The sequence below is a fragment of the Anomaloglossus baeobatrachus genome, chromosome 3, assembly GCF_048569485.1.
Source record: "Anomaloglossus baeobatrachus isolate aAnoBae1 chromosome 3, aAnoBae1.hap1, whole genome shotgun sequence".
Lineage (NCBI taxonomy): Eukaryota > Metazoa > Chordata > Amphibia > Anura > Aromobatidae > Anomaloglossus > Anomaloglossus baeobatrachus.
The window spans coordinates 218,781,890-218,808,535 of record NC_134355.1 but is presented as its reverse complement, the minus strand read 5'-3'; the positions used below and the strand labels follow the sequence as shown (position 1 = coordinate 218,808,535).

The 26,646-nt window shown below is 44.6% G+C and overlaps 1 protein-coding gene across 1 annotated transcript in view; it reads left to right on the top strand.

The window, feature by feature from the left end:
- Positions 1 to 23,324, top strand: part of LOC142296301 (uncharacterized) — a 184,160-nt gene extending 160,836 nt beyond the window's left edge. Inside the window, exon 5 of the mRNA XM_075339725.1 lies at positions 23,076 to 23,324. Within this exon, the coding sequence (XP_075195840.1) occupies positions 23,076 to 23,095 (20 nt within the window). The 3' untranslated portion in view covers positions 23,096 to 23,324. The remainder of the gene's footprint in view (positions 1 to 23,075) is intronic.
- Positions 23,325 to 26,646: the final 3,322 nt, after the last annotated feature.

Here is a 26,646-nt window from a genome sequence, read left to right as displayed (position 1 = left end):
CGACGGGGGCGGGTACTATCGCGCTGGACATCGCTAGCCGATGCTAGTGATGTCGCAACGTGTAAAGTACGCCTAAGTCCTAGCTTAGTGATGGCAGGCGTCTGAGACACCCCCTATCACTAAACTGTAGTGAAGGTAAATAAACACAAACACCGAAAAATCCTTTATTTGAAATAAAAGACAAAAAAACACCCTCTTTCACCACTTTATTAATCCCCAAACACCCCTCCGGGTCCGATGTAATCCACACGAGGTTCCACGACGCTTTCAACTCTGCTACATCGTAATCTGACAGGAGTGGCCGTAGAGCACAATCGCTCTTTGTGAGCTCCACAAGCAGCTGAAATGAGTCGTGCTGCAGCAGTGACATCACTCAAGTTACCCGCGGCCACAGCTGGATCCTCCAACTGTCTCACGTGGAGGACTTCAGCTGTGGCTGCGGGTAACCTGAGTGACTGCACCACGGATCGTGCGGCTCACTTCAGTCACTCAGGTGATTTGAGTTCACAGGTGAGTCCTTCACTTGTGATCGCAAATCAGGCCGCGACACAGAGAGCCCCGCATTGACAGTGAACTCGGGTGAAGCTCTGATGTCACTGCTTGGACCCCTGTGTCCTGCCACTGACCTCAGAGGTTCATCTGAGTTCATGACAGCACACAGAGACAGAGCCGTGGGATGACAATGAAGTCGGGTGAAGTTCATCCGAGTTCATTCTCATCGCACGGCTCTGTCAGCGGGCATGTAGCAGAGCTGAATTGCCATGGGACCGCACTGACAAAAATGCATCCAAAACGCATGTAAAATGCATTTTTTTTTGTCAAACGCAGTATTTACAGTTGTCAAAGTCTGTCAGAGGGTGCATTTTTTTTGACAATTGCAGAACGCAGCGTGCGCACAAACCCTAACAATACGGAACAGCAACAGCTGCAGAGTGTTAGGGGACCTGACAACTAGCAATGACTAAACTCATTGCCCAGGCACCTAGCATAGGTTTAGTGTACCTTAAGTACCTACTGCTTCCCAGCTGACCTGGGAAGCATTTCCGGGTTTAGGAGGGTGCTTGCCCTTTAAGAAAAGAAAAGTGACTGCGGGCATGCTCTACAGGCAGAGACTAGAGCTCTGCAAGGTGCACAGATGCTGCGGGAGGCCGCAGCATAAGATGGGCCCGGGAACCCCATAGCAGGGCGCCCAAACAGGTGAGAACCCTATGTCCTCGCCAGAGGAGTGTGGTGACTGGAAGCTGTATCACTCGCGTGGAATGATACTGGTATCCGATCTGTTTGTGAGAGCTGCAGTGTAATGCAGTTGGAACAGTGAGGGACCTGATAGCGATGCAGATCCATCATCGGCACTTGCCAACTGTAATTCTTTGGGGTCTTGTTAACACCATTTTTTGGGGGGCGTGTTAGGGGGTGTCTGTATTATTTTGGGGGTGCCTGTTTTATTGTGGGGGCATCTGCTTTCTTTTTGGGGGTGTCTTTCTGTGATGAAGAGTTCTGCTGTATTTAACTTTTTTTTAGTTGCTTGGACATTTCATTATTGAACTGAAACTAGGGCTTACTTTTGAAGTAGGGCTTATATTTTAAGCATACTCCAAAAATTCCCCCAAAAAATCCTACTAGAGCTTATTTTCAGGGTAGGTATTGTTGGTTGTATAATAAAAATAATTACAAAAGTGGTTAGGGGGTAAAGATGGATAGAAAATACATTTTAGGTGTCAGACCAACACTTTAAGGCTATGTACCTACGTAGCGTATTTTCATGCAGTTACGCTGCGATCTGCATCACAGCGTAACTGCATGCGTCCTGCATCCCCAGCACAATCCATGCCCACGTGGCGTATTAGAACGCATCGCTTCGGCTACTGCCGAAGCGCTGTGTTCTAAGAAGTGACAAGCCCCCGCTCTGTCTATGGGAGGGGCTGCATCTAGAGCGCATGATATCGGCTTTTCAGTACGCACTGTTTCTGCAGCGATTTAAAGCGCACGTGTGCTGGTCAAATCGCTGCAGAAATTTCTGCAGGGACAGAACACAACGTGGGCACATAGCGTTAGACTATATGCTTACGCTGTAGTTTTTTCTGCACACAAACTGCAACCAAAACTGCACCTTGTCACAGAGTGCCTGGAAATGTAAAAAAAAACATTTGTAGTGTAGGTGCTTTGTTGATGCATTTTTAATGCGTTTTTATTAATGCGTTTTTTAAAGGAGAAACAAAATATAATAGGATAGGATAATTGATTAGATAGCTAGAATAGATGGATAGATAGAAAAATAGAATACATAGAACATATAGAATAGATAATAAGAAAGAACAGAATACATTTCAGAAATAACAGAATAGCTTGATAGCGCTATAACTAGCTTGGATAGCTGTTTTTTCTAAATTTTTGGCGGGTAAAAAAAATGACGTGGGCCCCCCACACTCCACATTTTTCATATCCAGCATAGTAACCACAGCAGCTGCAGGCTACAACCTCAGCTCTCTGCTGTACCTTGGCTGTTTATGAAAAATAGAGGGGATCCCACGTTTTTTTTTTAAGTATTTGATTTATTTAAAAAATAAAAATAATAATGTGGTACAAGCAGACAACCAAGGTACAGCAGACAACTGGGGGCTGATATTATTAGGGTGGGAAGGGCCATTGTTATTTGGCCCTTTCCAGCCTAACAATAGCAGCTCACAGCCACCCCAGAAGTGGCACATCCATAAGATGCACCAATTCTGGCGCTGGGCCCAGTTCTTCTCAATTGCCCTGGTGCAGTGGCAATGGGGGTAATAAGGAGTTAATAGCAGCCCATAGCTGCCACTAAGTCCTAGATTAGTGATGGCAGTCGTCTGAGACCCCGCCACCATCATTAATCTGTAAGTGAAAGTAAATAAACACAAACACCCTAATAATCCTAATATACAATACAAAAAGCACTCTCTTTCACCACTTTATTAACTCTGCAAACACCCCTGCGGGTTTGACGTAAACCACATGAAGTCCCACGGCGATTCAGCTCTGCTTCATCCCTCTCCTGTCACATCGAGCGTCATAGACCATGACTGCCAGCTGTGAGTGTAGACAGAGCCGTGCCATCAGAATGAACCCCTGACGTCACAGTTGCGGACCCCGCAGTACGGCGTGTCTCGCGGCATTGACATCATGGGTTCCCCGCTGTGAGGTTCAGGCCGTGACTGAAGTAAGCCGTGTGACCAGCGGTGACGTCACTCACTTCAGTCGCAGCCTGATTTGCAGTCACAGGTGGAGGACTCCCAACTGTGACCTGAAATCACCTTTGACGGCACTGCTAATCACGTGTCTCACTTTAGTCACTCGGGTGATTTGCGGTCACATGTGGAGGAATCCAGCTTTGACTGCAGCTAACCTCAGTAATGTCACCACTGACAGTGCGGCTTACTTCAGTTGCTGCGTGTGGAGCTCACAGCGGGCAGTCTTGTTCTATGGTGGTCGCTGTGAGCGTCAAATGTAGCAGTGCTGGAAGTGTAGTGGGACCTCGTGTGGATTACTTCGGATCTGGAGGGATGTTAGTAAAGTGGTGAAAGAGGGTGCTTTTTTTATTTAAAATAAAGAATTTTTTGGGTGTTTATTTACTTACTTTAACTTACAGATTAATAATGGGGGGTGTCTCATAGACGCCTGCCATGACTAATCTAGGACTTAGTGGCAGCAATGGGCTGCCATTAACTCCTTATTACCCTGATTGCCACTGCACCAGGGTAATCTGGATGAGCCGGGTAAACTCCAGGGGTTGTCACATCTAATGGATAAAATAATTTAATAATAATCAACAATTTATTCATTTGGCGGCAGCGCGGCATTAACCCCACTTCTCCTTTCCAGCACCGAATATCTGATGAATGCGGCAATTCCAGGCAGCTGCTGGCTGATATTTTTAGACTGGGGGGCTCCTAATAACATGGGTCTCCCCTGAGAATACCAACCCTCAGTTGTGAGGCTTTATCTTGGCCAGGTATCCAAAATTGGGGGGACCGCAAGCCGTTTTATTTTAATCATTTATTCATTATACTGCTGTCACTCAGCATAAGGGCGCGTCTGACTGCAACTAATCACAGACGTGGGAAGCAGTGAATATGTATAAGCCTAATGAGCAGGTGCAGTTAATATGTTATGAGGCTAATGAGCAGGTAGGGAAGAAGAATAAGATTTCGCGAAGAAGTGTGACAGCCGCGTTGCGCCCTTGATTGCTAAGTATGAAGCACTTGGAGAGAGAGCGAGACACAGACGCCGACACAGACATGCCAAAATCACTCCAGCATTGATTTTGTCTCATTGATTCCAGAACTAAGTTTGTGAGCTGTGTTTTTGTTGACAAAAACACGTGTAAAATGTATGCAAAATGCAAACAATTTGTAACCATGCGTTTTGCAAAAAGGCAAGAAGAATGAACATGCTGCTGCTTTTTTGTCACAAAATTTTGTCAAACTGCTGACAAATAAACTGCAAGGTGTACATAGCAAATCTGACTTCTCATAGACTTTGCTGGGAAGTCAAAAGTGAGAAAGTTCTGACAACAAAACTGCACACAAAACTGCAACAAAAAACGCAGCATGTGCACATAGCCTAAAGCCTGCTTTACACCTTTCAATTAAGCATACGATATCGTATGCGCTGTGACACGCCCCCATCGTATGTGCGGCACGTTCAATTTGTTGACCGTGTCGCACAATCAATTAAAAGCTGTCACACGTACTTACCCCTCCATACGACGTCTATGTGGGCGGCGAACATCCACTTCCTGGAGTGGGAGGGACGTTCAGCGTCACACAGACGTCACACGGCAGCTGGCCAATAGAAGCGGAGGGGCGGAGATGAGCGAGATGTAAACATCCCGTCCACCTCCTTCCTTCTGCATTGCAGGCGGGACGCAGGTAAGATCTGTTCATTTTTCCCGGGGTGTCACACACTGCGATCTGTGCTGCCTCGGGAACATTGAACAACCCGACATGCAATTTTTAGGAAATGAATGACGTGTATGCCATGAATGGTTTTACGTTCAATCGCAGTCGCACGTAGCTGTGACACGCTAAAACACCACTAACGATGCCGGATGTGCGTCACTTACGACGTGACCCCGCCGACACATCGTTAGATATGTTGTAGCGTGTAAAGCCCGCTTAAGCGTAGCAGATGGAGAGGAAAATAGTGCAAATAAAGCAAACAGAAATGGGTATATGTGTATTTTTTTCCTCTCCTAGGACAGGCTGGCAAAAATCTCTATATCGAGTGCAAATACTACTATCACGGTATTTTGTGGTGTTGGAGTGATGAGTAGGGTTCACCACCTTTCGAACATGATCAGGGGATGATAGGAAATTAAACTAACCTGAAATAATAAGTAAATAACCCTTTCCAGACATTTTATGTACCATCATATTTTGCAGTGACTTCTCGCAATTGGATGTACCGGTACATACTGCTGGAGGACGATCACTGCATCATAAGATACGGTGATGAAGATGGCTGCTGTCCCCGACAGCACACCATCTTTCCTCATAGCCCAGGTGGGCATTGCCACTCCCCCGCATCGGATGATCACTGCAATTGGCTGGCAATTTCTGGCTCTTCAGTCATACATTAAAAGCCCTGTCCAGGTCACTTATTCACGATGGTGTTTTAGGCCCTCGCACCCGCCCCCTTTACCTGCGATCTCCTGATTGGTCGCTTTATTGCAACCATCCAATGAATTGCCGGTGATGCCAGGTCAACTGCCAGTCGCTATTCTGCCTGCCTACATTTCGGTGAGGTATCCGTTTCAGAGCAATTCTGTGCTGTACTGCTACGCAGTCTGCCTGCTGGGACTTGTGGTTTCACAACTAAAGATTGAACATACCTGACTTGATCCCTGTCCTTTGATCCAGGCCCTAAACCCAAATTCCCCCCTCCCCATCCCTAATTCTCATTATACCTCCCTTCCCATTCTTTACCCCATGTGCTTTCTAATAAAACTTCAAATAACATAAACAATAAAAATCTGAGAAAAAAGAAAGGGGGTGGCAGAAAAGAATAGCCACTCAGACCCAATAAAGAGGCACAACCCCCAAGTGCTTCAGCCCAGGTCTAAGCCACATATCTCTGACATTCCAATCAGGCAACTGTCAGAAGTGGGAATCGCACATCAATATATATAATTGCCTTATTCTGTCTTGCTCCAAAATGGCGTAATTACAGTGACAACCGTCTCATTGGCCACTCAGCTCAGCCCCACCCCCCGAACGCATTGGCCGCTCGGCCCCGCCCCCGCACGCGTTGGCCGCTCGGCCCCGCTCCCGCACACGTTAGCCGCTCGGCCCCGCCCCCCTCACACGTTGGCCGCTCGGCCCTGCACACGTTGGCCGCTTGGCCCCGTCCCCCGCACACGGTTGCTCCTCTCCACCCAGGACTACTCCTGCTATTATACTCCTCTCCCCCAGGACTACTCATCCTATTATACTCCTCACCCTCCAGGACTACTCCTCCTATTATACTCCTCTCTCCCCAGGACTACTCCTCCTATTATACTCCGCTCTGCCCAGGACTACTACTTCTATTATTCTCCCTTCCCACCAGGACTACTACTCTTATTATCCTCCTCTCCCCCCAGGACTACTCCTCCTATTATCCTCCTCTCCCCCCCCAGGACTACTCCTCCTATTATACTCCTCTCCCCCAGGACTACTCCTCGTATTATACTCCTCTCCACCCAGGACTACTCCTGCTATTATACTCCTCTCCCCCAGGACTACTCGTCCTATTATACTCCTCACCCTCCAGGACTACTCCTCCTATTATACTCCTCTCTCCCCAGGACTACTCCTCCTATTATACTCCGCTCTGCCCAGGACTACTACTTCTATTATTCTCCTCTCTCCCCAGGACTACTCCTATTATTCTCCTCACCTCCAGGACTACTCCTCCTATTATACTCCTCTCTCCCCAGGACTACTCCTCCTATTATATTCCTCTCCCCCCAGGACTACTATTATACTCCTCTTTCCCCAGGACTACTCCTCCTATTATACTTCTCACCTCCAGGACTACTCCTCCTATTATACTCCTCACCTCCAGGACTACTACTCCTTTTATACTCCTCTCTCCCCAGGACTACTCCTCCTATCATACTCCTCTCCCCCCAGGACTACTCCTCCTATTATACTCCTCTCTCCCCAGGACTACTCCTCCTATTATACTTCTCACCTCCAGGACTACTCCTACTATTATACTCCTCACCTCCAGGACTACTACTCCTTTTATACTCCTCTCTCCCCAGGACTACTCCTCCTATTATACTCCTCTCTCCCCAGGACTACTCCTCCTATTATACTCCTCTCCCCCCAGGACTACTCCTCCTATTATACTCCTCTCCCCCCAGGACTACTATTATACTCCTCTTTCCCCAGGACTACTCCTCCTATTATACTTCTCACCTCCAGGACTACTCCTCCTATTATACTCCTCACTTCCAGGACTACTACTCCTTTTATACTCCTCTCTCCCCAGGACTACTCCTCCTATTATACTCCTCTCTCCCCAGGACTACTCCTCCTATTATACTCCTCTCCCCCCAGGAATACTCCTCCTATTATACTCCTCTCCCCCCAGGAATACTCTCCTATTATACTCCTCTCCCCCTAGGAATACTCCTATTATACTCCTCCTATTATAGTCCTCTTATTATACTCCTCTCTGAGGGGTGCGCAGCATGGGGGATGGAGCACGATGGGAGGTGCGCAGCATGGGGGGATGAAGCACGATGGGGGTGCGCAGCATGGGGGGGATGAAGCTTGATGGGGGTGCACAGCATGGGGGGATGAAGTACGATGGGGGTGTGCAGCATGGGGGATGAAGCATGATGGGGGTGCGCAGCATGGAGGATGGAGCACGATGGGGAGTGCGCAGCATGGGGGATGGAGCATGATGGGGGGTTGTGCAGCATGGGGGATGGAGCATGATGGGGGGTGCGCAGCATGGTGGATGGAGCACGATAGGGGGTGCACAGCATGGGGGATGGAGCACGATGGGGGTGCACACCTCCCCCCAAAACACACACACAGCCACACACGCACTGCACAACACACCACACACACTGGGAACCACAAACACCGCCCTACACAGACACCCACACACACAGACAACGCCGTACACACACAACACCCAACACACAAACACTGCAGCACACACAAATATACGCACACACACTGCATAAAACATACCTCCCCCAAAACACACACGCGCCACACACACACCCCCACACAAACCGCACAACACACACAGTACCACACACACACAATGCTGCAGACACACAGCGCTCCACAAACAATGCAAAACACCCAACGCAACACACAAACAACACCGCTCTCGCACTCCCACACCCAGACAACACCCATAACATTTACAGCGCCTTACACAAACACTTGGCAACTACACACAACAACATCTATACATATAACAAAAATCATACATTAACTACACAATAAATTCTAGAATACCCGATGCTTTAGAATCAGGCCACCTTCTAGTAATCTCTTAAATAAGAGAAAGTCTCAAAGTAAGGCTACACAGCCAAATTATAGTTAATTAGCGGTGCCCGGGATTGTAAGTAAGTGTCTGTCTCTCTCCCTCTCTGTCGGTCTGTCTCCCTCTCTGTCGGTCTGTCTCCCTCTCTGTCGGTCTGTCTCCCTCTCTGTCGGTCTGTCTCCCTCTCTGTCGGTCTGTCTCCCTCTCTGTCGGTCTGTCTCCCTCTCTGTCGGTCTGTCTCCCTCTCTGTCGGTCTGTCTCCCTCTCTGTCGGTCTGTCTCCCTCTCTGTCGGTCTGTCTCCCTCTCTGTCGGTCTGTCTCCCTCTCTGTCGGTCTGTCTCCCTCTCTGTCGGTCTGTCTCCCTCTCTGTCGGTCTGTCTCCCTCTCTGTCGGTCTGTCTCCCTCTCTGTCGGTCTGTCTCCCTCTCTGTCGGTCTGTCTCCCTCTCTGTCGGTCTGTCTCCCTCTCTGTCGGTCTGTCTCCCTCTCTGTCGGTCTGTCTCCCTCTCTGTCGGTCTGTCTCCCTCTCTTTCGGTCTGTCTCCCTCTCTTTCGGTCTGTCTCCCTCTCTTTCGGTCTGTCTCCCTCTCTTTCGGTCTGTCTCCCTCTCTTTCGGTCTGTCTCCCTCTCTGTCGGTCTGTCTCCCTCTCTGTCGGTCTGTCTCCCTCTCTGTCGGTCGGTATCTCTCTTTCTCTGTCGGTCTCCCTCCCTCTCTGTCGGTCTCCCTCCCTCTCTGTCGGTCTCCCTCCCTCTCTGTCGGGCGGTCTCCCTCTGTCGGGCGGTCTCCCTCTGTCGGGCGGTCTCCCTCTGTCGGGCGGTCTCCCTCTGTCGGGCGGTCTCCCTCTGTCGGGCGGTCTCGCTCTCTGTCGTTATATTGTCCCTGTCTTTTATATACTGTCCTGAGGAAGGGGCTGAGACCCCTGAAACGCATAGACTTATATATGTTCATGCAATAAAGGACCTGGATCAATAACCCCCATCAGTGATTAGCGCAGCGATGACCCCCGTTCATTCCTGAAAGAAATAAAAAAAAAAAAATCATTTTGTGTCAGACAGACTACACAAGTCCAACCCTCTGGGGCAGCTTATAGGGTGGAGGCATTGCTTTCTGATGGGCCTGGGAGAAGCCATTTTCACAGATGATGCACTAGACATGTATTTACTAGATTCAGAATTACATGTCTTCAATCCATCTCAATTTCTTCAATTCCCTTGATACCATGCCTCAGCATCTTGTAAAACCTTCTTACTCAATATCACATCCTTTATCCACCTCAATCTCTCCTTCTCACCTAATCTGCCTCCAGGGGAGAATTTTTTCATATTTTCAACATGCTTTTCACCATCTCTCACATACTAATTCAATTGTGCTAATCTTACCTGGTGCAGTCTAATTTGATCCCATTTTACAGGTCTTCAAATACCTAACACTATTTTTTGGGCATTTCAACATATTTCTCAGGTGTTCCCCTATTCCTTCTGCACCTGAACTGCCTATGTTCACAGGATTATACAAACGTCTAGATTCAATTTCAGTCAACAACAAACCCTCAGGATTAGCCACAGCAATACCTATAAATCTTTAATAAATGTTGAATCTGAACACCTTGCATGGTAAAGTACCAGAGTGAATCACAAAGCCATTATCACTTGGGTGGCAGGCAACTTCATTCACCCTAGCTATATTCCAACCATCTAAACCATCTACAGAGATTTTGAGCTCCAAAGTCTGTTTACACTGCAGATACCTCATAGAGACAAGACGATCCAAACAAACTAATCAAGGTCAAGGATTTTTTTTTCCAATGCTATTATCCCCCTAGGGTCATGAAAGAACGCATTCCCATCCGCCAGAATACAGCCAGGGCACAAACCATAAACTCTGTACCTGACAGGTAAACACTAAAACTCTCCCCAGTCTCCTCTTTTTGAATGACTGGAACCAGATCAGTTATTGGACCCATCACGCTCTTAATGCACCACCTCAAACAATGTACTACCTTAGTGTAATACCTCAGTTAAACAGTTAAAAAATAGTTCTTCAAATAACTCTCTTCATACCAGCAGAATTTAGCTTCCAGCACTTCCTCTTTTCTCTACACATCTGTTCACAGCAGCAACCCAATAATTTAACAAGTTTACTTTCATACTTGCACGAACAGATAAAACACACATTATGCAGCTGATTAAGGGATATTATGACCGGATTCGAACTAGGACTTGTTTTACAAAGATCGGTGATCAGGTGTCTGGACTCTGTTAGCCGACACCCCACTCCCACACTGAAACACAGTTGGGTCATATGATGACGCCTGTAGCTAACATGAGTCACATGCTCTCAATGCCGGAATACTGCCTGCATTGAAAGTAAAGCAGCATATCTGCAGATCTTAGCTCTGTAGCTGTGATCTGGAGATATGGCAGAGCGATCAGATTGCTGATCACTATAGCCCCCTAGGGGGAGTAGTAAAATTAAAAAAAAAAAAAAAAAAGTTTTAAAAAATTAAAAACCTTTCACCCCATTGGAAATTAAAGGATTAAAAAATATACACACATTTTATATTGCCGCGTTCAGAAATGCCCGATCTATCAAAATATAAAATCAATTAATCTGATTGGTAAATGACGTAGCAATAAAAAATTCCAAACGCCAAAATTAAGTTTTTTGGTCGCCGCAAATTTTGCGCAAAATGCAATTACAGGTGATCAAACGTAGCATCTGCACAAAAATGGTATAATTGAAAACGTCAGCTCGAGAAGCAAAAAATAAGCGGTCACTGAGCCATAGATCCAGAAAAATGAGAACGCTACGGGTTTCAGAAAATGGCGCAAAACATGCGCCACTTTTTTTGGACAAGCTTGTGAATTTTTTTTAACCCCTTAGATACAAGTAAACCTATACATGAACTGTACATATTTGGTGTCTACAAACTCGCACTGACCTCAGGCATCACACAGACACATCAGTTTTACCATTTAGTGAACACGGTGAATAAAATATCCCAAAAACTATTGTGCGATCACACTTTTTTTGCAATTTTTCTGCACTTGGAATTTTTTCGGCGTTTTCCAGTACACAATATGGTAAAACGTATGGTATCATTTAAAACTACTACTCGTCCCACAAAAAACAAGCCCTTATTGGCAAGATTGACAGAAAAATAAAAAAGTTACGGCTCTCGGAAGAAAAAGGAAAAAAAAAAACGCAAAATGCCCGGGGGCTGAAGGGGTTAAGGTAAGATAAGTTTTCTAACCTTTTGTGGAGTTGCGCAATGTCCCCCTTCATGTGGTCCGTTTGGGAAATGGAGGCGATGTCACGGCTGTCCTTCGTCCAGACATTTCATGTTAGCCACACGTTGAGGCACCAACTGATAAGAATGAATTTGGGGGAATGCCATCCATCTAGGCATTAACCTCTTAAACCGTCTGCATTTCAAATTATGAGTCAAATGTCAGACATGCATGCAATATATCTATATAGACTACAGATGACCACACGTCCGAGTAGAAGAATGACTGGTTTATTTTAAGGAAGTACCGGAATAATAAAAGAAGTCATAAATTACAAAACCATAAGAAGCAATAATAAACTTCATTACTGAATTTAAAAGGTAACAACTTCAATGCATATGAGAAAAAAGAGAGAAAGAAAGTCTTTAACTTTGTCTGTAAATACATGCATTTCCCTGGTCTCAATGACTCAAAACAGCACTACAAACATAAAAATAGTATTATTTAATTCGTATCAAAACTAGTGCAGGGAAATATAACCATACATGAATTATAGAAATGACGGGTACAACGACACAGAAGGGTGAGAAAGATTCCCTACATAAGACCACATGTAAAAAGAAGAAAATATTTCAGTGCTCTAATGCTAAGGCTGCTACACAACACCCTCATATATTTGAGGACAAAAACCACCAGAAAAGACACCCTAGGAGCATTAATCTGACAAAATCCAGAAACCTGGATAAAAAAAATCCAGTACCAAGGGAGTGTCAGATGAATTACAGCGAATGCACAGCAGAGCTTACAAGTGTGTTGCAAGATCATGTGGTCAGATGTGGGGACGAGTCCCAACATGTGTTTCACATGTTGACGCTTCTTCAGGGGACCATGGACCAAGGACATGAAGTGCAGGGTTATATGCCTGCCAAGATCTCAAGGAATGTGTGACACCTGGCGCACTTAGGAGTTTCAGGTGAATTGCAGCGGCAGCCACGGCTACTCCAGCGTCCACTGGGTTGGGAAAATCTCCCAATGACATCACAAAACCCAGGAGACACTGCAAGGAGAGCCGCGCCGACCGCATGTTGAGACCGCAAACCCAAAAGTGTGCACCGCAAATGACACTGATAGACGCTGGCAGCAGTAAGGGTAAGTAGATTTCATAGAATATATGCCGCGAATAAGTTAAACATATAATAGTAAGCAACTATAAATCACATTGCACAGGTCAATAATTGAAAGGCCTAGTACAGCTTACTTTGTTGCATACAATATACATAAAGCATATTACATCAGAGGGCAAATTGATAAAAAGCCACCCAGACAGTGACAGTTATCAATTACATAGCGTGATAAATATGGTCGTAATATCCCAAGGCCAGAAGATCAATGGCGTTGTAGCTTCATACTTATATCCAAGGCATCACATATGAGAGAGAATCCAGTACAGGCAGTATAAAGCCACAAGACAAACGGTACCGTCACACTAAGCAACATCGCTAGCGACATCGCTGCTGATGCACAACTTGCTAGCGATGTTGCTTAGTGTGACATCCAGCAACAACCTGGCCCCTGCTGTGAGGTTGTTGGTTGTTGCTGAATGTCCTGGGCCATTTTTTAGTTGTTGCTCTCCCGCTGTGAAGCACACATCGCTGTGTGTGACAGCGACAGAGCAACAACTAAATGTGCAGGCAGCAGGAGCCGGCTTCTGCGGATGCTGGTAACCACGGTAAACATCGGGTAACCAAGAAGCCCTTACCTTGGTTACCCGATATTTACCTTCGTTACCAGCGTCCGCCGCTCTCACGCTGTAAGTGCCGGCTCCTGCTCTGTGCACATGTAGCTGCAGTACACATCGGGTAATTAACCCCATGTGTACTGTAGCTAGGAGAGCAGGGAGCCAGCGCTAAGCAGTGTGCGCGGCTCCCTGCTCTCTGCACATGTAGCTGCAGTACACATCGGGTAATTAACCCGATGTGTACTGTGGCTAGGTGTGCAGGGAGCCAGCGCTAAGCGGTGTGCGCTGGTAACCAAGGTAAATATCGGGTTGGTTACCCGATATTTACCTTAGTTACCAAGCGCAGCATGCTTCCACGACGCTCCAGCGATCCCTGCCAGGTCAGGTTGCTGGTGGGATCGCTGGAGCGTCGCTTAGTGTGACATCTCACCAGCGACCTCCTAGCAACTTACCAGCGATCCCTATCAGGTTGTATCGTTGTTGGGATCGCTGGTAAGTTGTTTAGTGTGACTGGGCCTAAAGTGAACTGTGAATAAGGTAAACAGAAATAAAATCAGATTAAAAGAGATGAACCAGATAGAGACCACTGCAAACAAATGATCTTAAAAGCTCTTTACAACAAGAGGAGATGCAATTGGAGGAACTAATTACCGGAGAAAAGAACCAATTCCCAGAAAAAAAACCAGGGAATATGATTACCCATAATAGGCAAAAGGAGAAACGCACCAAAAAGGCAGATCACAAAAACGAGGCAAAAGTTTGCCTCTCATTAAGTCCATTTGGCACCACAGTGCCCAGGAGAAAGATCCAGCGACACTCAATACGTGCCAACGCCTTAAGGATATCTCCCCCTCTTAATCCAAGATGAACACGATCAATCCCTCTAACACTTAAGCTGGAGGGATCCGAATCATGCTTCATCTTGAAGTGACGTGGGATTGTTTTAATGGTTCCAATATCTTCAAGCTTGACTTTTTTGGCTGCAACAATATCTCTAACATGTTCCCTCGTACAGGTCCAAAGCTCACGACTAGTCAGTCCTACATATATTAACCCGCAGCCACACATGACGTAATAAATCATGCCTGTGCTACTGAAGGAAATTAATGTTTGATCTGAAAACTCTTGGACCCATCAGAGGAAACAAAGGAAGTTGCTCTAATGATGTTATGACTGCATGTGATACAGGAGCCACAGGGGAAGCATCCCCATTTTGGACGCCCGGTGTAAAAGTGTAGTCCAGTTCGTGGTACATAGTGACTATTTACCAATATATCACGAAGGCTCCTGCCACGCTGTGCCGTCATCAGAGGACGAGGGGGTAGCATCTTTTTCAAACATGGCTCAGTTTGTAAAACTGACTTATGTTTAGTGAGAATTTGTCTGATGTGATCCCATTGGTGGTTAAAGGTTGAGATAGGGGCACTTTGCACACTACGACATCGCAAGCCGATGCTTCGATGCCGAGCGCGATAGTGCCCGCCCCCGTCGCAACTGCGATATCCTTGTGATAGCTGCTGTAGCGAACATTATCGCTATGGCAGCTTCACATGGACTCACCTGTCCTGCGACCGTCGCTCTGGCCGGCGACCTGCCTCCTTATTAAGGGGGCGGGTCGTATGGCGTCACTGCGACGTCACACGGCAGGCGGCCAATAGGAGCTGTTCCTTGCTCCTGCGGCTTCACACACAGCGATGTGTGCTGCCGCAGGAACGAGGAACAACATCGGACCGTCGCGTCAGCGTAATCATGGATTACGCCGACGCTGCACCGATGATACGATTACGACGCTTTTGCGCTCGTTAATCGTATCATCTAGGCTTTACACACAACGATGTCGCATGCGATGCCAGAAGTACGTCATTTTCAATTTGACCCCACCGACATCGCACCTGTGATGTCGTAGTGTGCAAAGCTCGCCATACAGTCATATGAAAAAGATTGGGCACCACTATTAATGTTAACCTTTTTTCTTTATAACAATTTGGGTTTTTGCAACAGCTATTTCAGTTTAATATATCTAATAACTGATGGACTCAGTAATATTTCTGGATTGAAATGAGGTTTATTGTACTAACAGAAAATGTGCAATCCGCATTTAAACAAAATTTGTTCAGTGCAAAAGTATGGGCACCTCAACATAAAAGTGACATTAATATTTTGTAGATCCTCCTTTTTCAAAAATAACAACCTCTAGTCGCTTCCTGTAGCTTTTAATGAGTTCCTCCATCCTGGATGAAGGTATATTTGACCATTCCTGTTTACAAATCAATTCCAGTTCAGTTAAGTTTGAGGGTCGCCGAGCATGGACAGCATGCTTCAAATCATCCCACAGATGTTCAATGATATTCAGGTCTGGGGACTGGGATGGCCATTCCAGAACATTGTAATTGTTCCTCTGCATGAATGCCTGAGTAGATTTGGAGCGGTGTTTTGGATTTGGTTTTGCTGAAATATCCATCCCCTGCGTAACTTCAACTTCATCACTGATTCTTGCACATTATTGTCAAGAATCTACTGATACTGAGTTGAATTCATGCGACCCTCAACTTTAACAAGATTCCCAGTGTCGGCATTGGCCTCACAGCCCCAAAGCATGATGGAACCTCCACCAAATTTTACTGTGGGTAGCAAGTGCTTTTCTGGGAATGCCGTGTTTTTTTGCCTCTATGCATAACACCTTTTTGTATGACCAAACAACTCAATTTTTGTTTCATCAGTCCACAGGACCTTCTTTCAAAATGTAACTGGCTTGTCCAAATGTGCTTTTGCATACCTCAGGCGACTCGGTTTGTGGCTTGCTTGCAGAAATGGCTTCTTTCGCATCACATACATTTCGCATTCTTCTCTCCCATACAGTTCTCCTTGTGCAAAGTGCGCTGTATTGTTGACCAATGCACAGTGACACCATCTGCAGCAAGATGAGGCTGCAGGTCTTTGGAGGTGGTCTGTGGATTGTCCTCGACTGTTCTCACCATAATTCTTCTTTGCCTTTCTGATATTTTTCTTGGCCTGCCACTTCTGGGCTTAACAAGAACTGTACCTGTGTTCTTCCATTTCCTTACTATGTTCCTCACAGTGGAAACAGACAGTTTAAATCTCTGAGACAACTTTTTGTATCCTTCCCCTCAACAACTATGTTTAATAATCTTTGTTTTCAGATCATTTGAGAGTTGTTTTGAGAAGCCCATGATGCCACTCTTCATAGGAGATTCAAATAGGAGAACAACTTGCAAGTGGTGCAAGTGGCCTCCTTAAATACCTTTTCTCATGATTGGATACACCTGCCTATGAAGTTCAACGCTCAATGAGGTTACAAAACCAATTTAGTGCTTTAGTAAGTCAGTAAAAAGTAGTTAGGAGTGTTCAAATCAAGAAATTGATAAGGGTGCCCATACTTTTGCATCGGTGAAATTTTGTTTAATTGCGGATTGCACATTTTCTGTTAGTACAATAAACCTCATTTCAATGTCCAACAGTTATTAGATATATGAAACTGAAATAGCTGTTGCAAAAACCCAAATTGTAATAAAGAAAAAAGGTTAACATTAATAGGGGTGCCCAAACTTTTTTATATGACTGTAAATCTCACCTTAGGTTAGTCAAGCCGCATCCTTTCAGGGTTAAATCTCAACAGGAGTTGATCACTGGGTGCTGATTTGGCACATTGGTATGCCCTTTTGACGGATCTAGCACTATACTGTCTTTTGGTAAATCTGGATCGCATTTCTCTAGCCCGATCCTCAGAAACTTGCCCATCTGAACAAATCCGTTTTAACCGAATAAATTGTCCAGGGGGAATAGCATTAATAGTTGATATAGGGTGGCTAGAGGAAGCGTGTAACAATGTATTAACCGAAAAGGGTTTTTAAAGATATCGGTGATTATGGCGCCATTATTTTTGTTTGATATCGTGAGGTCCAGAAAATCGATCCTCGCTGCATCAGCCTGATACGTTAAAAAGATGTTATAAGAATTGGAGTTCAGTAGACGCACAAAGTCCCCAAGCTCCGGGGCGTTTCCTCTCATTTGACGAAAATGTCGTCAATGTAACGGAGCCAGGCATGGGAGCTAGCGCATGCACCGCCGCCAAACATCTCACACTCTCAGAACCCCAGGAAGAGGTTAGCATATGAAGGTACGCAAGCCGCCCCCATCGTAGTGCCACGCCGCTGGAGGAAGAACAGTGAAGGTGAAGACATTGTGCGTCAAAGTGAACTCCAATAATTCAAGAATAAGACTCTGTAATAGGGGATCCCAATTGCCCATCTCCAAGAAGTATTCTACAGCCTGCAGGCTGTGTTCATGACAGATATTGGTATAGAGTGATCTAAGAAGTCAGATGGATAGGAGCTAAGAATATGTACACTTCTATTGGCTAAATGGCAAAAAGAGTTTATTCTGAGATATATATGTATATGTATTTCATCATTTTATATTACGCTAAGTCAGCATGAATCACGAAAGTCTTATGATCAGAAAGTCCCATGTCTGAGTACAGTTCAAACCTCATTTTGAGTCCTGCTATTTTGGATACATTCATATAACACTGAATACTGTCAATAACACCCTCCCTGTCTGTCTCCCTCCCTGTCTGTCTCCCTCTCTGTCTGTCTTTATCCCTTTCTGTCTGTCTTTATCCCTTTCTGTCTGTCTCCCTGTCTCCCTCTCTATCTCGCTGTGTGTGTGTGTGTGTGTGTATGTGTGTGTGTGTGTGTGTGTGTCTCTGTAGCTCTGTGTGTCAACTCTTTTATGTCTTTTATTGATTTTAAACTTTTTGCACACGTTTGTTGTTTTGTTTGTGTGTTTTGGATATAATAAAGAGTTTGCACTTTTTACATTGGTGTGCACAATTTTTTGCAGAGTATCTGTCCTTTTCCCCTCTGTCTCTGTGGGTCTCTGTTGGTCTCTGTGGGTCTCTGTGTCTTGTGTGGGTCTCTGTCTCTGTGAGGGTCTCTGTCTCTGTGTGTCTGTGCATGTCTGCCTCTGTTTGTGTCTCTGTCACCGCCTCTGTGTGTCTGTCTGTCTCTGTGTGTGATCTGAGTCTGTCTGTGTTTGTCTCTGTATTTCTCTGTGTATGACTTTTTGTGTGTGTGTGTGTGTGTGTGTGTGTGTGTGTGTGTGTGGCTGTCTGTGTGTCTGTTTCTGAGTGTGTCTGTGTGTACCGAAATCTATTACCTCACATATAAGCTGTCTGATACTAGGAATTTCCTTTGCTGCCTATAGCAACCAATCAGAGCTCCTATTAATGACCTGTAGCTCCCAGCTCCATTGACTGTAATGCAAGTAGGTTTTTTGGCAAATAACTAAAGGGTGGGGTTACATTTTCCCCTTAAAACATAGTCTGTGACATTCCCTGAGTCAAATGAGGCGGCTGTGCAAAATTTTGTGATTGTAAATGTGACGGTGCAGATTGCTTTAGTGGACACACATACACACAGCTTATATATATATATATATATATATATATATATATATATATATATATATATATATATATATATATATATATATATATATATATCTCACATACATACATACATACATACATACATACATACATACATACATACATACATACACAATATAGACCAAAAGTTTGGACACACCTCATTCAAAGAAGTTTTTTTATTTTCATGACTGAAAATTATAGGTTCACATTGAAGGCATTAAAACTATGAATTAATGCATGTGGAATGAAATACTTAACAAAAAAGTGTGAAACAACTGAAAATATATCTCATATTTTATTTTCTTCAAAGTAGCCACCTTTTGCTTTGTATACTGCTTTGAAAACTCTTGGCATTCTCTTGATGAACTTCATGAGGTAGGCATCGGAAATGGTCTTCCAACAGTCTTGAAGGAGTTCGCAGAGATGCTTACCACTTGTTGGTCCTTTTGCCTTCACTCTGCGGTCCAGCTCACTCCAAACCATCTCGATTGGGTTCAGGTCTGGTGACTGTGGAGGCCAGGTCATCTGGCGGAGTACCCCATCACTCTCCTTCTTAGTCAAATAGCCCTTACACTGCCTGGAGGTGTGTTTGGGGTCATTGTACTGTTGAAAAATAAATGATGGTCCAAGTAAGCGCAAACCGGATGGAATAGCATGCCACTGCAAGATGCTGTGCTGGCATGCTGGTTCAGTATGCCTTCAATTTTAAATAAATCCCCAACAGTGTCACCAGCAATGCACCCCCACACCATCACACACCTCCTCCTCCATGCTTCACGGTGGGAACCAGGCATGTTGAGTCCATCCGTTCACCTTTTCTGCGTCGCACAAAGACACGATGGTTGGATCCAAAGATCTTAAATTTGGACTCATCGGACCAAAGCACAGATTTCCACTGGTCTAATGTCCATTCCTTGTGTTCTTTAACCCAAACAAGTCTCTTCTGCTTGTTGCCTGTCGTTAGCAGTGGTTTCCTAGCAGCTAGAGATGTGTCTGCTGCTAGAACTCTGTGTGGCATTGACCTGGTCTCTAGTCTGAGCTGCTGTTAACCTGCGATTTCTGAGGCTGGTGACTCGGATAATCTTATCCTCAGCAGCAGAGGTGACTCTTGGTCTTCCTTTCCTGGGGCGGTCCTCATGTGAGCCAGTTTCTTTGTAGCGTTTGATGGTTTTTGCCACTGCACTTGGGGAAACTTTCAAAGTTTTCCCAATTTTTCAGACTGACTGACCTTCATTTTTTTAAAGTAATGATGACCACTCGTTTTTCTTTACTTAACTGCTTTTTTCTTGCCATAATACAAATTCTAACAGTCTATTCAGTAGGACTATCAACTGTGTATCCACCAGACTTCTGCACAACACAACTGATGGTTCCAACCCCATTTATAAGGCAAGAAATCCCACTTATTAAACCTGACAGGGCACACCTGTGAAGTGAAAACCATTTCCGGTGACTACCTTTTGAAGCTCATCAAGAGAATGCCAAGAGTGTGCAAAGCAGCAATCAATGCAAAAGGTGGCTACTTTGAAAAACCTAGAATATAAGACATATTTTCAGTTATTTCTCATTTTTTTGTTAAATATTTCATTCCACATGTGTTAATTCATAGTTTTGATGCCTTCAATGTGAATCTACAATTTGCAGAGTCATGAAAATAAAGAAAACTCTTTGAATAAGAAGGTGTGTCCAAACTTTTGGTCTGTATTGTGTATGTATGTATGTATGTGATATATATAAAAAGCTGTGTGTGTGTGTGTGTGTGTGTGTGTGTATGTCCACTTAAGCAATATATGTATGTATATATATATATATATATATATATATATATGTATATATGTATGTATATATGTATATATATGTATGTATATATGTATATATATGTATGTGTATATATATATATATATCTATATATATATATATATATATATATATATATAGATATATATATATATATAATATATAGTAAATTACCTGAAAACATGGTTGAGGGGAAGATTCCTGGGGTGAAGATACGAGGTGACAGAGCAAGTCCCGACGCGCGTTTCACCGCTGGACAGCGACCTACATACATGACTCAGTTATACCAGTTCTGTCAGGAAGAGTGGGCCCAAATTCCTATCAACTATTGTAAGAAGCTTGTGGAAGGATATCCAAATTGTTTGACCCAAGTCATACAGTTTAAGGGCAAATACTAGTTAAATGGTTGAAAACTTTTGACTTTGCAGAAAGTAATAAAAATGCGTTTAAAAATTATTTCTCTCATTCTGGCATTTGGCAAATATAAATAATTTTGGTCATCTTAATTGACCTAAAATAAGAGAGAATTATTCTGATTTCATGTCAGATAGTGAGAAAAAACATGCATATTTGTCTTTTTAGATATTATTTTACTTTTGGTTTCAACTGTATATGTCATTTTTTGCAAGGTTGCACTTATAAGCTCATTTTTATGGTTGTGGGTGATAAATTTAACTGAGCACTTTTCCCATGGTGATTTTAAGTCTAATTATTGTACTAATAAACTTTTAGGATATTTTAAATTATTAGTAGTAGTATGATCAACTTTTTGCGTAGTTCTTTCTTGGGTTCTTCTTTTTTTCACCTCCCTAACAACCAATGTTTTTAAATTTTGATCAGCATCACTTTGAGGTTATAACTCTAAACGATTCAACAGATCCCAGTGATTGATTTAATTTTTTCATGACATATTGTGTTTTATGTTAGTGGTAAACTTAGGACAATATTTTTGGCGTTTTATTTGTGAAAATAACTGAAATTTGGCGAAAATATGCAAGTGCTAAAGTGTACTGTGCATCATCCACGAACTGGAGATGGAAAGCAAAACATAAGTGAGATTAATGAAACAATGGAGGATGTAATAACCTTTGTGGCAGCCAAAAGCAACACCCCTAATGCGCATTTCACATTTTACTTCCTCGAAGGGGTGATATGTGGGGTTATTGGGTTGATATGTGGGGTTATATTGTTGGTTATGGCATTGCCGCAAGCTCCAGTCACATGCTGTCATGTGACCGGAGCATGTGACCCGGAAGTTGCCATGCTGCCATTGTACTGTACTGGAGTGCGCCGGATTCGACAATCCGGCGAAAAGCCGGATGTGTGAAACGGCCCTTAGCTGCTGCTTAGAAGAACCCATGTCTGCTGTTTTTTGGCACAAGTGAGAGGAGGATGTTTTTTTTTTTATTATAAAGCTGTGAAATTTGCATCATCTGGCCTTTACTAACGATGATAGTGAACAAGCCATAGCTGTAACAGGCTAATTAAGGTCTGAAACCGTGATCAAAGTTATCTGAGTACACAAATCTATTCGGGTGCCCAAACCTTTGCATCCGCCCATTTTCCTTTTTGCAATTTTTCAAATGTTAAAGATGAAAATAGTCTTTTTGTTTTTTGGGGGGGTTTTTTTGCATAAAATACAAAGGTAATGTGTCATCAATAACTTTATGCGTTTTAGAGATCATTTCATCTTCAACTTGCTCAACTGTTCACAATAACAGTAATTTTGTGAAAGGGTGCCAAAACTTACATGCCACTGTATATACCAGGATGGGTAACATATATACCAGGATGGGCCTGGAATGATGAACATATATACCAGGATGGGGAACAAAACTAAATAATGAGGCAGGGGAGCAACTTGTATGTTATTTTAGGATTTAGAACCCTACAAGTACCCATACATGCGGGGGGGGGGGGGGGGGTGTTTTCCTGCCCAAGTCCAAATTGCACTGGAGCCCATCTGACTCTTGTTACGCCACTTCAAGAGAAGAATGTGGTCCAACACTCTACACCCACCCCCCCAGTTATTGTTGTTCGCACATACCGAATCTTGTCGAGATGCGGCCACATCCTGCAACACATCAGCCAGAGGATAGTACAGACCATGTGAGCAGGCTTTCACCCGGGTGATGTATAACTGCAGTCTCTGCCACAAAACATTATGGTTAATTCATTGAATCTTTTTTGTTTGTTTGTTGTTTTTCCTTTTCTTCCTCTAGTTTAATATTTAAAAAAAAAGTCTGATTTAGGTTTTTTTTTCAGCTTTACAAGTGACTATTAATTGTCACCTCTAAACACTTGTTTCTGCTTCTGATTACTTTCCCACTTTAGGTGACAAATCTGAAGACTGAGTTCAGGAAGTCATCGGGTGCAGACCTGGAAGCAGTCTGTTGAAAACTATAAACTAGAAGCATTTTTGCTCTTTATGTATACAGTATATACAAAGTGAACTGATCCCGATGTATTTTCTGAGTTATGCTGTGGAATCTTTTACTGCATTGCTACATGTGAATGTAAATAATAAAACTTGTGTATAAGTACTATATAATGTACCAATAAATTTAAAGCAACATATACTAATTTGCACTAGAATTGCTGATTTATTCATAAAAAAAATAGTGCATCGTTCTGCATTTATTTTTGTTTTAATTTACATTCTTTGTTTTTATCAATATCGATATAAAATAGCCAACGCCATGCTGCATCAGCCACAATCTGTTTTAGCAGTCATTGGTTCTTTGACCCTCTATATCTAGCTGTCACTAGCGACATCTGCATCTAAATCTGACTCAATAAAGAATAGGAGTTGTAGTCCATTTCTAAAAATACAATATGTATCTTTATTAAACACAATTTAACAATATAAAAAAGACAAAAAATGGAAGATGTCAGAGATGACGATACCACGCAGAAAAAACTAAACAAATATTGAAACTTTCCAACATGTGTAAAAAATATTTAAGAAATACACAAATTAGTTATATCCCTGGAATCATTCACATAATCAAAAATATAGTCAAAAAATCCTACAAAGATAATGAGAAGATGCAGAGTGGAAAACAGAATGTGAATGTGAAGAATGTTTGCAAATATTATTCATGAGATGCAAAAGTACAATAGTGCAAAAACGATTTAGTTATCAGAATTGAATAATAAAAGCATGAAAACAAATGTCCTCTGGAGACTAAAAATGGATATGCCATGATGAATTGAAGAAGCACAGAAAGGTATAAAAACTTAAATGCAAATACCTATAAATGTGCTAAAGTGCACATGCAATAAACCATATGTGCTAAATAGAGATCAGTACGAGTAAAAAGAAAAGTAATAGCAATGATCTGTGTAGCAGTGTTCAGGATAAATATGCAAGTGCTAAAGTGCACTGTGCATTATCCACGGACTGGAGATGGAAAGCAAAACATAAGTGAGATTAATGAAACAATGGAGGATGTAATAACCTTTGTGGCAGCCAAAAGCAAAACCCCTAATGCGCGTTTCACATTTTACTTCCTCGAAGGGATGATATGTGGGGTTCAAGGTCCTGGCAATTTAAACACACACTCGCCAATAGAAGAAGATTCCCACAGAGTGGTCCCGAGATTCCATGCATCAGTGTCCCAAATCCCTTTATATTGTTGGTTATGTGAAGGATGCTATAACTAATTTCTGAGCTTCTAAAACATTTTTTTACACATGTTGGAAAGCTTGATTTTTAGTTTTTTTTTCCCTGTGTGGTATTGCCATCTCTGACAGCTCCCTTTTTTATGTCTTTTTAATATTGTTAAATTGTGTTTAATAGGGAGCGTGGCCTGGACATGATGGTGTGAGGACGTCTCCTTGCAGAGCTCCTACAACCACCGCCAAATAATTGCTATAACTCTGCCTCTCCGGCGACTAATGCCTCCCAAAAAGAAACCCCAGGTGGTACTCACTGCGGGGCCCGGACCAGCGACCCAAAAAACAGGAGGGAGGATGGAGCGGTTCCTCAGCGGGCCCTCTCCTGCCCTGAAGCGTGTGGCGAGCAGTGGCGGCAAGATGGCGCCGATCCCCACGCTGCGTCCTCCAGGAGGGGAATCCCCAGGTGCAGTGGCTCGGGAGAAGCCGGCAGCTGCTGGAGTGAGACCGCAGGAGGAAGCGGAGCCAGGAGCTGGAGCGGTGTGTGGGACCTCGCCGACAGGGAGTGAAGACGGCACGGAGCGGGTACGCAGTGATGCACACAAGACGGCGATAGGGGAGGTGCGGCTCCACGTGGAGGAAGGTGAGGGGACCCGAAGCAGCGGGGGGGGGGCCCAGAATGGAGAGTCGCTAGCAGGGCCACTGTGTGTCGCCCCAGGGCCCAGAGAAGGGGAGCTAACCCTTGCCCTTGCCTGAGGGATCGCCTGTCAGGGATATCCCAGCGGTTTTCCTCCCTGTGGAGAATCCCCCCTGGGCAGCCCATCCATCTCCCCACTGCAAGTAAACCACCCCCAGGCTGCACAAGACCTCCAGGCACTGATGAAGCTCATTCTGACGCTTCCAAGCAAGAGTGACCTGGACGCACTGGTCCGCAGAATTGAACAGTCCCACCAGCAAGCCATTTCCTCAGTGAGGGAGGAGATAGGTGCCCTAGAAGATAGAGTCACAGCCACTGAACAAGACCAGGAGTCCTTGGAATGCAGAGTATCACGCCTGGAAAAGGACTGTGAGGCATATAACACCCGGTCCAGGGACATGGCACTATTGTTGGGCGATCAATAGAACAGAGGCCGTCGAAACAATATAAGGTTAAAGGGTATCCCGGAGGACTGGCCTGCAGAGGCTCTCCGCTTTAAAGTGCAAGAAATATTTAATAAAGTCACCGCCAGACCAATAGATGCCACATACCTATGTGACAGAGTCCACAGAGTTTCTAGAGCCTATCAAGGAGCCAGTTCCTCCAGTGCAAGAGATGTCCTTTGCCGCTTACATTATTTTACGGTCAAGGAACAGATCCTGAGAAAGGCCTGGGAGTTCGGACCGGTGAAGATGGAGGGGGCGGTCATCAAGCTTTTTCCGGACGTTTCCAGTCGCACACTCTACATGAGGCGTCAGCTTCATCCGCTATTGGTAAAAATCAAAGAGGTGAACGCCTCGTATCGCTGGGGGCACCCGTTCCACCTCATTGTCCGGAAGGGGTCATCTACATTCTCGCTGAGACGTCCTGCGGAGCTACCGGGACTGTGCAAGTTTTTGGATCTGCCTGACCTTACCTTCCCTGATTGGCTATCCTGGGAGTCCATGGGTCCCCCAACGCGGAGGAGAGAAAAGGATCCAGCATCGTCGCCATCTGGGGGATGGGGCTGAAAAGTCAGCTCGGCACTGTTTCTAGCTACTGGGGAGGTTAAACTGTGCCCATTCATGTTGGAAAGGGCCCCTGGCCTATCATTTTGGGAGGGGCTTATGCGGTTGCACCCCTCTTCGCCTCGCTGGTGGGGGGGGGGTTTGGGATGGTGCATGGTTTGGGGGGTGACGGAGGAGAGGCCGTCAAAGTTTAAAATCAGTTTCGCCTCTGGCACTTGCACAGGGGCGGTAGTCAGTTAACTCAAGGGTGGGGGGGCTCCATATGAGTGTTCATACCCGACCCGTCGGTAGTGTCCTAGTAGGCCTAGGGCTGGTCCATAGGTCTGCGAGCTCCTTGTGAGCTGTCTATCCTCTTCTCTTTTTCCTTTTGCTTCTTTGTTCTCCTCTTTTCTTTTCGTTTCTAACTTTTCTCTTTTCTCCTCTCCCTATTCCCTCTTCCTTTCACAGTCTTCAGCTTTCTTCCTCCCTTCCCCCTCTTCCCACCTTCCTCAGAGTTTCCCCTGGTGGTGTGTTTGTCTGTCTTGTCCTTGTCGTCTACCCGTAGGCCCTCGTCACCGTCATGAAGCAGTCATCCAGACCTGAC